At 45.4% G+C, this 13,909-nt stretch overlaps 1 protein-coding gene across 1 annotated transcript in view; it reads right to left on the reverse strand.

Moving 5' to 3' along the window:
* Positions 1-7,963: 7,963 nt before the first annotated feature.
* The window catches only part of LOC131267710 (lachesin), a 33,185-nt gene continuing 27,239 nt past the window's right edge, over positions 7,964-13,909 (reverse strand). The window contains exons 9-11 of the mRNA XM_058270651.1: positions 12,155-12,214; positions 10,667-10,738; positions 7,964-8,127 (exon numbers count right to left, since the gene is read on the reverse strand). Coding sequence (XP_058126634.1) covers positions 7,964-8,127; positions 10,667-10,738; positions 12,155-12,214 — 296 coding nt within the window. The remainder of the gene's footprint in view (positions 8,128-10,666; positions 10,739-12,154; positions 12,215-13,909) is intronic.

The following is a 13,909-nucleotide window of genomic DNA, read 5'->3' on the forward strand; positions in this document are numbered from 1 at the left end:
CACACCAAACCTAGCTTTACAAACCCGTAAATACCCGAGGATCAACGTAATGGCCATACATAAATTGGTGGCTCTAAAATCGCCTCTTAAATTCCACTGACCACTTTCTGCTTCGTTCGCGACCTCGCCAGGGAAGCGCCGTCTAATGCGGTATTGGGTGGTGGTGGTATATCCCACACCTGATGGATTTTCCCAACCCCCCCTCGACAATGGGTGTTGACATCCGCCCAATCGATCGGTGTCTCCGATGGCACGAAAGCTGGAGGAAGGCGAATAAAATTGTCCAACGTTCGTTTTGCTACACAAAAATAGGCTCGGAGAAAAAAGAAAAGGGAAAATCTAGTGGAAAAGGGAGAGAAACTGACGTGAAGAAAAGGGGCCCCATCATATTACCGGCCGTTGAAACGGAGTGCAAGTGTTCTGGTGGTCAATCGGGGTTTTCACTAAGCCCACGGTTCCAGCTAAAACGACTTCCCGGAAAGCGGACACCGGAGAATCTAGAGCATGATAACTTCCGCCACCGGTTTCCGAAACCACCACGAAGGATGACGCTCAAGGAAAAGGACACATTGGGTTGTGTGGTTTCCCTCGTGGCACGGTTTTCTCGAACGCCGATCCGGCGTATTATCGGGCGTACAATCGCCAATAGTGGACCGTTGTCGCTTGATATGATCCGATAGAATTTTATGTTACTTTTCCGGCCTAGCGCCAAAGCGCTCCCTGATCGTGTTGGTGATATTCATTTCCGGTGAGGTTTCCTCAATTGGGTTTCGGTAGGCAGTAACGGAAAGCGAGAACGGTAATTTTAACGATAAGAGCATAGTTTCATTAATGCCAGGACGATTTACACAAAGGATTTTCGCTTTTCGTGTTAATATGTTTCTTTTTCCGATTGGAAATCTTAAAGTATGGTTCCTAAAATGACTTGAGAATATTGTAACTGTCTTAATTCCTTGTTTAAACGTTTCAAATAATTCCTATGACGTGTTTTGATATTTTCCTTCCACCATAAAGTTTAAGGAGTGGTGTGAATTCACAAATAAAACTACCCATTCCTATCATAAATTGGAAAAGCCGTAGCAGTAACAATCCGGCATCGTTTCCTCGATCGTTTTCGGAAAAGAAGGACGCTTACGGTAAATGGGGTCGGGTGGAAATCGCTATGTTATCTTAGCATTTATCCTGACGCCAAGGACGACACCGTTGGTTAAACCACGGATCTCCGGTGGCGTAAAGCTACGCCAAAGTCGGACACGTTGTGGCACGCTGCGGCGGCCTTTCCTTTGTCACCAGTTTCTTTTATTTTCTTTTTCCCTTCCCTTGCCAGGGAAACGATAAAGACGACGAAGTGCTGACTCGCCCGGGGGGAGGTGTTTGAGGAGGGGTGATCTTTTCCTCCTCGGGAAATGCTGACCCCCAACCGCTTTTCCACCTCCTCGGTTGGTGAGTTGGAGTGTTTTGCACTTGCCTCGGAGCGAAAGGGAAAGAGCGAGTTTTCCCGTTTTGCCTCCGATGGTATCGGTTTCCATCGTGTTTCCTGGTGCACGTTGTCCCTTGTCCCCCTTCCCGGTGTGGGTTCCCTATGACACCGATCCTGTGTACGTGCAGGATAAGCTAAAAGGGGATTACAGCATTAACGGATGGGGATTTTCATCGGCAAACCGGTTCGTTGACGGTTCTTCGGTCAACGAGCGCCTTGGTGCAGCGAGCGGCCAAACAAGTGTCCTATCGGAAGCCGGACGGCGATAACTCCGTTTCCGGGAACATGAGGTTTTGGGGTTAGTTTTTACCACCACCATGCGAAACGGCTAGATAATTTTTCCTTTTGCTCTTTCCACGTCTACCTTTGGCGAATTTCCGTTTTTTTTCTTAATTCCACAAAATCACTTCCTATCCCTTTTTGCACACGTCAGAATGTGAAAAACGAGATAAGAACCTCACAAAAAAACAACAAATGAATAAGAACCCATCAACAGCTTCAACAGCTCGACGAGACAAAGGCATACGACGGTGTAACGATATTATTGCTGCAGCTCTTTGTTCACTCACTTCCGATCCGGGGCTTCCGGAACGCACTCTTCCCTTGTGTTTGCACGTACTGTATTTATTTATATTTTTTCCTTCCATCCAAGCACGGACGGAAGTGCAGGTCCTTCCGGTGGTGAAAAGTGAGAAGGATGAGTGTGTAATTAGTGTGATGAACTAACGTGTCTAGTAACTTCACACGAGTGTGGATGTGTGTGTATGTGTGGTGGAAATGTCGAGTGTATCGTCTGACATCCCGGTGTGTCCAGGTTGTTTTCCCGGACCAGCTGTACGTGCTGGGAAATATTTATCCTCGGGCGCTAATTCGTGGCAACATCATAATTGGTCGTGGCAGATAACGCTAGCTGAGGAGGACCGACCGATGTGTTGGATTTATTTATTATACATCGTGCTCCAGCTTGGCGTTGTTCATTAACATAGTGATGAAAGAAGATTACACCCACTTTTTTTCATCTTTTTGATCGGTGCAAGAGACGTGACCTCAACCAAAGTGGGTTCATCGTTAAACTCTCCATCTTGAAAATGCTGTTACGTTAACCTCTTATATTTAAAATGCTGATAAACACATGCAATTTGCATAGCCATGTTGAGCTAGTACTCTCTTTTCTACATACTACTTACCTTTACCACTCAAAAAAACTGGTTCTGTTTTAGCTCCAGCTTAGAGTGCCATTACCAACACACTCATGATGTCCATTCACAGCGTGGCACTTTAGCGATCGTGACGTGGTTTTGGCCCGCATCACTTACCTTCTGAATGTGTATGTTCGTTGGTTGTTCCCACATTTTCCAACAGGTTTTCCCATTCCTTCTCGGTTATGCTCTGGAATGCTGGGTGAAATGCTACACTCCTCAGAACTGACACTTTATCCTTCCCCCGTTTTCCATTCATTTGTTTCTTTCATTTCGTCCTGGCACAAACCGCTGGGGGGGCATAAGCGAAGACAAAAACCATTCCCTCCCTTTGGCTTGCACCCGAGACACGCCACGGAAAACGCCACGAATTCCGATCCGAACAATTCTGGAAGCCGCTTTCGTTTGTTTCTCGCAGCAAAGTGGTTAAATCAGAATTCCTTGCGTCGGTTGCTCGCTGTTGCGTTCGCGCTTTGATGAAGGCACCTTCTGCCCCGAGGGGGCGAATATTTAGCGTGTGTCCGTGTGCTCAAGCTGCATTCTGGCTAGGGGGAAGGGAGAGGCGGATGAAAACGACTACCCTCCGTGAAGTATTCCACTCGAGAGGGTACGGCGTTTAGAATCCCCATCGCATGATAGGCCACACACAAGAATGCAAAGCGCTCGTTGAGCGTACACCAGAAGTATCTCGAAAGTCCTCCGGAAAATGGGCCGACTGCACTCTCGAGTTGCATCGCCGTCATCGTCATCAACAACATCAGCAGTAGCTTTATTCCTAAGAGCGAGGAGGAGGGGGGTTCACTCTCGTCATTCCGGCGGCCTCCTTAAGCGAATACATTGAGCGAAGCTGATCGTTCTCAACGGGTAAAAGTCACAGACAACAGTGTTGCAACGCCGATATGGTGGTAGTGTTGTTTTTTTTTCTTCAAATGTGTTCATCTGTTTGTTTTTATTTCATTTCGCTCCTTTCATGCAGCTTTGCTCTTTACATCTTTTAAACATCTCAGCACTACACGCTTCCATCCGTACACAGTCTCTTGCCATTTTTATTTTGATGTGTTTTTTTTGCCATTCTATTGCCTTCAGTTCGCTTCGCCAACATCACTTCAACATCGCTCTACTAAACCTCTCACGCGTTTTACATTTTTTTTTCGTTCACTTCACAAAACAGCAATTGTTGCTTCTACAACGCATCACTTAGGGCATATAGCAGTGTTATGTTTTGTCATTACTTTTTCTTGTGTTTTTTTTCTTTGTTCAGCTAGAGGCTTAGAAGAATGGTTTGCTTACTTATTTTAAATCTCCCTGCGCAATTATTTACATATCATACTTATCGTTCTGCGTACTGGTAATCTTGTTGCTACGGGTGTTCTAGTTTTTATTTTAAATATTGTACACATTTTGATCGTTAGCGATCACAACTATATGCGTTTCTCGTTGGCTGAATCCTGCTTGTACACGTTTGTTTCCTTCGTTCGTTCGTATCTTGCTTTTCCGGTCCTCGGGGGTTATTTGCTTCCGCAACCGAAGTGGGAATATTTGTTCTGCCCGTCGTGAGACCGCCTTGCAATGCCTTTTACACTAGTATTTACACCTTTTTTTTTTTTGGCAGAACCCGTGCGAACGAGCTGTACAACGATGGGACGATGAGTGGGAGACTTATTGATTAGTTTTTTTCCCCGGTCGGTTTCTGGTTTACTTTTTAACAAGTGCTCCTACGGATATGAAAACAGCACAGTCAATCGATGGGCGCTGATCGAATTTGATTGGTTGTACACAAGCTGTTTACTGTGCTCTTTTTAGTTATTTTCGTTCCACAATGTGAAGTACCAAAACATCTCAAGTACTCTGCATCCTTAAGTTGAGTACCGGATCAATGGGTTTGTCAATTCCGACTCTGTCGGATAATCCATACTCGCTATGCCAATATTAGCTGCAAGCACATACGTTTCGATAGCAATATTGCTTTCATTTGCAAAAACAAGAAATCAAATCTCTCCACAACCTTCATATTTCATGGTGGATTATTTTTGTCCTCACCTCAATCAATATTTGAAAAATGAGACCGTTACGTTCTTGGCATGCTATGATGGTGGGATGTTTCTGTGTATCGAGTTTAAATTTTTCTTGGATCGGTTTTTCTCGTTCGAATCGAATCGATTCGGTGGATAACAGATCAACCACGAAAAGCCACTTGCCGATTGCAAGGAAAGCAAATGTTTTCCCAATAAAAAACAAACCATCCAGTGGGAGGAGAAGTCAAACAAAAAAAAACGACCCGACGTGTTTCCACGGCTGACGTGGGCAGGAAAATAATTTGGTTTTCAGTTCAAGCATTTACTGCCTTCATGACATTTTCCAACGATCCCGTGCGCTGATGTGGCTTTTCCCGCTTCCCTTCCAGCTAAACCGATTCCGTATGGCATTTCGGTTTCGGTAAAATCTCAGCATCTTTTTCTCATTCCTCCTGCCCACGGTCCATAGGTCTGTTTGCTTTGCTCGTTTGCCAGTCGTCTCATTATTACTGGCATGTTTTCCAATTCGTTTGACGCACATACCACTCCCCAGTTCCATGCCTCCGAATGCATGTTGATCTTTTCCCCAAACCAACGGAAAACATTTCTGCCGGTATGGTAAAGAGGATTTTATGAAGACGGGGCAGTGAAGGAAACTTATTACCTCAGACGGAAGATGGAGCCTTCAATCTTGAAAATCAAGACTCAAAACGGTGGTTGATTCAATCATTTATTCAAATCCTAATCTTCTCCGTACCAGGACGCGCACTGATGGCTTTCCCGGCATTCCCCAAAAAAGCAAATCCAAGGTCAAATTGCCATTTCCTGCTCTCTTGGCGTGTGTTGCTGCTTCGCTTTTCCGCTTGCTTGCATTTGCTTTGATTGAAAACATTATGCAAAAGGTTAGATAGACATCGACATCGAACGGAAAGACTCCCAATACAGCATTCAACGATTCATTTATCATTCGTGGCTTACCCGAAGCTACCATGGAAGAGATGTCCGTGGGGTTTGGCGTCAGGAAGCAGCCATCAGGAATCGATTTTCCACTAATATTCGTCGAGTCGTCATTTTGCTTCGGTTTGTTAGTGAGTTTTTTGCTGATTACTTCGCTTCATTTCTTCCACTCGAAGGTAGTGGAAATTCATAGAGGCATCGATCCCGAGGACTTGGGCAGTGGCATCGTGTATTCTCCACGCAACGGATATCGACCAACAAGGTATCGATCCTTTCCAAACCGATCAATCATTCGACGGAACTGATTCGATTCGGTTTCCATAATCAAACCCTGGTGTGGTGATGGATTGATTAATAATTTACCTTGCTGACGGCTCCAACATTGAAGAGCTTTTTGCATACTTGTTCCTAATTATACGAGACTGTGTGTGGTTGGCTGTTCGTCAATGCATCAATTTGGATCAGCTTTTCGTCGAAGCATCGGAAAATTAACTTTGTCCCGCAGAGAGTAGAAATCCATGTTAGGTATAAAATATCTCCGCTTTTTCTTTCTCTGTTGATAGCATATTCTGTTGTATCTCCAGATCCGGTTGAAAAATATAATGAATGAAATTAGATGAGCTATAAGCAGCTCTACGCAACATTAAAGTTACAACTCATCAACTTGATGTGAAATGCTTGCATTAAATCACTCATTACCAGAAATGATTGGCAAATGTTCGAACATTTCGTAGCATCAAACTTACTTTTCAATTAGTTAAATGCCCCATAGCGACTTTTCACACCCACTAAACACTCGAAGGAAACTCAATTTGGATGCAATTTGTAGAAGACTGCAACATCAGGCGATCGAATGTACTTCAACGCTGCTAGAAAACCCTACCGTAATTGCACGCTTCCAGCGAACCATCACTCGAAACCGGCCCATAAATTTCCATTTACCTCGCGCTTTCGACTGCGGAGGCCATAAAAGCAATTAAATAATCATCGCACCCATCAATCGGTGCGAAACGTTTCGGGCCATTTCATAATTACACCGCACGAAAACGATGGCTGAAGATCGCGAGTAAATGGAGAGCAGCATTTAGTGGCTCGTTTATCAAATGGAACGCGTTGCAGTGGAGGCTCGAAGTAAAGAGCTACGTAATCTCATACCGGTGAATTGTGCTGCACACCGGCCATCACCGAACAAGGGTGCTTCGGAAACGGACTTCGCGCCCAGTCAGAGTTATTAATTTTCGATGGTCGTCATTACGACCGGCGTGTTCCTTTCAAATTCGACCAGTGGCGTTCGATTGTTGCTGCCTATGCACTTACAAATTAAAACCTCTACTAAAACAACCGCAACCCTGCGCAGTCGAGCGAGGGTGAATTTGACGTTTTGATCTTACCGTATAGCGGAATAGCGGTTTTTGTTTTATTTACAGTGAGTTTCAGTATTGCCCTTCCTCTTTTTTTAGCAGATCTAATGATTCCAGTGTTTTGCATTTTATATACTTTGCGGCTACAGGTAACTTAAACTTAACCATTACGATTCAACACTAATCTCGGCACCGGGTCCGTTGGAGAAGGAAACGTTCATTCATGCCCCTAGTGGCGACCATGCAAAACGTTCTTTCGTTAATAATTGCACAGCATCCTTACGAGGGTGTGAACAACATCACCCATTAAAATGAACCGTAGTGAAATGAACTGAATAAATTATTTCTCTGCATTTCCTCCGACGGACGAAAATGTTGGACATTGAAATAAATGTTTAATCCTGCTGGATTGTTTCAATCAGACGTCGTCGGTCGAAAGCAGCAGTGCAACAAAATCGGTGGAAGCGTTGTTCGTTCGCTTGCTTGGCAAGAGACCCTTTTCCAATATGGCAACGCACTGTGCATTCATTTCCATAATCACCATGGCAACCTTTCCTTCTGCCACGGAACCGTGCCGGATGACGAGAAACATACTTTTACTTCATTTGCCTACAACGGGCTCCCTTTGTAAGAGAGGCTTCGCTTCCGGATTTGGATTTTGACTACGCGTTCACTTACTTACTTGACTAGCTGTTGGTTTGCGAGACTCGGTTTGAAATCGCACGGAAGTATTTTCGTTCCCATCGGTTTGCTTTCGGCTCGAGTGTCCACCTTGTTCTTCCATCGTTGGCGTGGGTTTTTTTATGCACGCAACCATTTTCCATCCACGGAAAAGAGCTCGTTAGCTTCCAAGAAGCGGAAACTCTTTTCGGTCGGATCTTAGCAAGCATTGGATACGTTCACCCGCCAACTGCGATGGCTAACGATGGCGATCGGTTGCACTATTCACTTTCATCTCCTGCCATCACCCGTCAGATGGCGTTGCGATAGTATCGACAGGAGTTGCAGCAGGAAAAGCAAGCCGCAGCAGCATGACCAGTAGGACGTCGCGTGAATACCTCGGCCAGACGCGGCCCCGTTGTGGAACGCTCCCGGTGGATGCCGTATCGAGGGACCTGCAATGAGAAGGGCAGAAAAGAGTGTGTTAGAAGACGGCCTAGATTACGCCAACGCACGCATCTTGGGCCAGGCTGGCTTGAGACATGATGCGGAATAAAATGTTAATCGCATCGCATGCGTGTGGTTAAAATTGATTGCCGAAGCCAGTGATTTGCAGATCGTTCGTGGGGTGTTCTTTGCTAAGCTCTCGCCAAATCCCGAGACCGGTTTCGTGCTACCTTCCTGAGGGTTGAGTCGCAGTGAAATCGAAGGTAGTACAATTAGTATTACACCGGAGGCTGTGTCTCAGGGGCGCGTGTTCCAGCGTCGCCCGCGGATGAAGTTTTGAGCGCCCGGAATCGATTTGCAGCTGCTCCCCGGGCGAGCTGCATTGATAAATGGGCGAATAATTGAGGCACGCTCGAACATAATTAATTGTACTTTGCGAACTGCTTCCGTCCTTTCCCGCCGAGGAGGCTTTCTGTTCTCACCTTCTCACGCCGGGAACGGAAGGAACGAAAAGTGCGACTGTCCTCGGCCAGAAGGACAGATTCAAGCCACTTCCCAACCATCTCCCCGGACCGGAGAGAAGAGCTGAACGGTCCCCAGCCGTTGCTGCCCGCTTCTCTCATTCCCCGTCAAAGCTGTCAAAGTGGGCACCCGGTTCACTCACTTGCTGACCTCCGGAAAAGCCCGATGTAATTAATTACCTCCCGGGGACAGTCGGCACAAATAATGTGCGCCCGGAGGCCACTCCGCCGATTCCTCCGTTTGACGCCCACACCGAACTCGGTGAAGGGTTCTCCTAGGGGTCCTTTCGTAACTTCTCTCAAATTCTTCTCCCCCCGCTCCCAGCCACCACCTTATCGGTTACGTGGAACACGAACAAACCCCATTTGTTAACAAGCTGCGAAACACGTCTAACCGAGATGAGTTACAAAGATTTATTGGCTACGCTGGGGGGAAACCGGGGATGCCGCGGGACAGCTGGGCGGGGATTCGGGTTGGAATCGCATTTTCGGGGTGAAAATCGCTGCATGATTTGCAATTACCGACGGAGCCAGCTGAGTCCGGAACCTGTGCTGGAACTCGAGTGCTTGGTCGGTGTTAATTGGAGTTTTATGTTTCAGGGAGTAATTGAATCGTCATAGTTTTCTTACTACCAGGAATAGTGTTGGGTTTGAGCAGCGCTAGATATTAATTATGATACAATGATAATCTGATTAGCATGGCAATTTATAAAGCATTTCCTGGCAGCCACTGTGATTGATGGGTTTTGGCGAATGTGTGCGAGTTCATTTAAACACTGACAATATAACCGAAGCTAAACATCGTAGTATGCTGTGGATCAAAACAAGCCGGGGTGTAAAGTTTTTAATTTAAAGGCAACACTTTAAAAAAACGTTTGATCCGGTAAAAAAGTCAACAGCTTGACAATTCAATTTAACACCGAAAACCGCTCGAAAATGTCAATATCCTTTCGTTCCACTCAACAACTTCGGATCGGCTGTGGTAGCAATTTATTTGACTTTTTGCTCAACCAATGTCCCTTGTGTTGCATTGTTTTATGCCGATTTCATTCGCAAAACAAGAGAAGAAGAAAAAAATCCAAACGAATGACACAAGTGGTGGTTTTGGCAATGAAGTGATAATTGACTCGTAAATTTCAACGGGATACACCAAATTTCCGACACGTTTGCACCACTCACGCAGAGTGTTGCACTTCGACGGTTGGCGCAATCATGGGTCTTAATTCTCGGAGGGAGAATAGTTTTATTGAGCGAACCAAAAAGGGCCAACACAAGCGCCCCAAGCGGTGTGCAGTAAACCATTACACATTCCCGCTTCGGTTTTCTAGCTTGATGTGTTTTCCATTACGTGTATTGAGTGGTAGCCGGGCACGTCATTGTTTGGTACAATTCGGAGGAATTCTTTTATGTTATTTGTTGAATCGATTGTTTCCATCGCTTTTTTCACAATTTTCACAGTTTTTGTTAACCATTGCTCGTGGTTTTCTTCCTATCCTCTGTGTGTATCTGTTTTAACTGGTATTTAGTTTTTTTCTCATAGCTTGGCGACCTATTTCTCTCTTCACTTTAGTTAGGTGGTGGTGAATCCAGCACGGATTGTCCATGGAAAATTGATTGTCCACCGCCACATCACGCGACAATCGAGTAGTTGCCGTGTCGTGATATGTGGTTTGTAATCAATTCAGTTTTTACTTTGCCACCTTATTTTTATGTCGTTTGGTCCATTTTTCAGATATAAATGGCAAAACTAATCCCAGTTGAGTGGAATGTGGTGAACGTGGTGTTTCGGATGGTGCTGATTTCCACATTTGAAATAGTTCACGCGTGATATAGTGATAACCACGGGGTGCCTTTTCTGTAACCACATTTTACGCTCCGATACTCTACCACCGAGAGCTTGTTATCTAGGAGGTTTTCATGCAAATAGTGAGGATGGTACTTGGTGGATTGTTGAATGTTACACTTCACATTTGATACATTTAGCACATTGAGTAAATGGGGCACCACAAAGGGGACTTAAACTCACCATTTTCTTTCCACTCTTCGACTCCATAGTCTCCCACCATCATGGGGTCGTGTTTTTTGTTTGCTTTGCGACCTGAAATGGTACGTGAGAATGTGTTAAGTTGGTTCATTAAATAATTAATTTTTAAATAAGTTGAGTAAAACAAATGGTAATCATGAACAAAGTGGTGAACACTTTAGCTTTATGTGTATTTTTGACATTAAAACTCATCGCAAATAACCAAAAGAATGTTAGGGAAAACAACTGCTGACCAAGAAGTTTCAAAGTACCACTAACCAGTGGACTTCTTTGAAGCTTTTCACAGCAACTGGCTCTTGGGAGTGGTTTGTGTCGTTTTTCTTCAGAAAATATCCCCAAAACCGCAAGTTTTCCAATAAAGACGGAAGAGGCGCGTTTGAAGAGTCGTACAAGACGAATCTTGGTGAAAACTCCCCGAGGAAGAGCTCGAAGATTGATTTCCTTAAAGGAAGCTCGCTTTGCATAATCAAGGTGTCGGAGGAATAAAGTTTCATGGAAACTTCTTTTCGCAAAGTCTTTGGAAACTTTTCAAAAGACTCAACAGTATCATCAAATCATCGGTGACATTTTCAACATCATCGCCATGTTCGTCTTGGATGGTTGAATTCTGAGAAGGAAGGGATTGGTAGAAAATATATTGAGCAATGGGTGATCTTCACCGAGGGAGGTTTTCTTGATGAAAAAGGATTGATATTCAGTGGAAGGGAAATTTAAAGTGGGCACCGAAAGCACTCGTCAGGTGTTAGGGAAAATGAATGAAACGATCGAACGTCACAGTCCGATGCATGATCGCAAACAGGAGTATAGACATGTTGATTGATAGTGATTCGGTTCCAATGAAACAAATATTGTTGACCTGAAAACAGGAAAAAAAACACACACACTCCGAAATTGGAAAAGTTGATCATGTTTTGCATCGGAAAAACCATTTGCCATTCATGGTGAACGTAAAAATGCTATCGACCAAAAACGGCCCCAAAACCAAGGGCGCCCGATTGAAGGTACCGTAAACAGAGCACCGAGAGAGAGAGAAATGGCACAGGACATGAACATTTCACCGCCCAACTCGAGGCAGTTGCGAGGGAAAATCATCAATTCACCCACTTGATCGGTATTTTCTGTGCGGTTTTTGGTTTCTTTGCGGACGACGTCGCCCGGTCGAACACTCGACGAAGGACGAACGAAATAAATGAAACGAAATAGGGCGGGGGAAGAAAAAAGAACGGTTTCATCAGGAAACCGCAGCAGCAACACGGTTCGATGGAAGAAGTGCTCTCATGAATACGCTCACACCGTGTGGTGATGGGAGAAGGGAAGGGCTTGGCTGGAAAAAGTGGGAAACCCAACGCCCCACAGTCGAGTGGGTGAAGTGGCTGGTGATGGGAGGGAAAGGTGAGATCGGCTGGGGAAGGGAGGGGCACATCGGATGGATGAAATGAAAATACATTTTAAAATTTACATTTAAATTACCTTTTGATCGATTGTTATAAAGTGATTCGGTTGTCAATATTGTCGTCGGGGCCGGTATTTCTGAATATAAATTAAAAAACCGAAGGCAAATGAAAGGCATCATTAGTTCGGTGTCCGCTCGGTTGTGGTGGTGATGGTGGTGTTGTGCTGTGGGAAGTGGAACAACAACAAGGACACGCGCCAGCACTCGCTCGGTTCCGGGACGCTGTGCGATAAATAACTGTTGATGTAAGAGGGCCTTCGGTTGATCTGTTTCATTATTTTCGCACCCTCCGTAGCTCTAAGTTTTGTCATTGTTTCCGAGTGAAATAACTCACCGGCCGTGTCGGCCATTGCGGTGCTCTCGATACGACGTCATTCTCGGAAAAGCGCTAGAGTGGGACGGTCGGAGCGAATATTGGTGGTTCGGTAAATTGGTTTTTCGATTTCGGCCTATCGTGGGTTAGCGGAATGCAGCTTCCTGAAACCAATCATAGCAAGCTGGTTGCGTTTCATAAAACCCTTTCCATGGTGAGTGGCTTAAATTATGACGATCATCAGTTGAGTTCGTTTGGGTTAGTTATTTTAATTTAGACGCATTAAATCAATATGGTTTAAACTTGCATAAAAATGTAAATAATCCTGAAGAATCCAGTAAAGCCACCCGTCTATCGTTCAATGTATTGAAACATTTAAACTCCCCTTCAAATCGATACCACATTGAACACGGTACACGCTGTAACCCTCCTAGTTTTCAGGGAAAGCATGAAAAATCAGCGCCACAACATCTCTCTTGTATTGAAATCCAGTCGGCCAGAACGGAGAATTCCTTTATTCGAACCGACGAAGTGCACTTGTGTGGCTGTAGATCCGTTTCGATGAAATTCCATTAGCTCGGGAAAACTCAATTACATGCGTTGCCGTTGCCTCCGAAGCCTACACTGGCGCAATCCGAGATCAGCGCCGAACGCCGGCCCGCAAGCGACGCAAGCGGTGAATGCGGACGATGCCAATCGGCGGATGCCGTCGCGGAAGCACAACATCCGTTAATTATGGAGCGAAACAATGGGGGGAATGCATTTTCCAGCGAAATCAAAAGTTTATCCACTATTATGTGCACGCACACACCGGTTTCGCGGGTATGCGTCGCCCTCGGGTTTTCCGTTTTTTGTGGTATCCGTTTCTGCGTGAACAAGAAAAAAAAGGGTCTCCCTAGCCAAGGGAACCCTTTGGTGGCGTGAACTTTTCCGTCTCGTAAATCGCACCGATTCGTCCTAATTTGGTTACCCACGCTGTTTGGGGGCGTTGGGTGAGTTTTGATGAACGATGGTATTGCGTACCATGTTTCGCTTTCGCTCTTTTCTCTTCGCACACCAACGAACCCAGGATCGTAAACGAACGTTCGGGGAGGAAAAAAAAACACCTATGACACATTCCCTGTGGACACCGTTCAGTATCGGATGTCCTGTTTACTCATGACCTCGGACAAAGCAATGAACATGGTCCAATTTTGCGTTCACGGAAAGTTCCTGCTGGCAAAAAACGGGGTAAACGATGGCGCGATGGCATTCACCTATCGAGTTCCCTTTCGGCCAGTGTTTTATGTTGCTTCTGGAACCGAACCGAAGACTGGCGATGCAGTGCGTGTTAGCTGCATTGAAAAGCTTCCAGGTCCTTGCGGCTGGACACGATCGGCTATCGGTAGGATTACGGTCCGCTGCCCAGGGAGTGCAAGCCCTTTCTCCCCCTTTGGATGATTTGGGATGAGGGATCCTG

Source organism: Anopheles coustani, chromosome 2, assembly GCF_943734705.1.
Source record: "Anopheles coustani chromosome 2, idAnoCousDA_361_x.2, whole genome shotgun sequence".
In the NCBI taxonomy this organism is placed as follows: Eukaryota; Metazoa; Arthropoda; class Insecta; order Diptera; family Culicidae; genus Anopheles; species Anopheles coustani.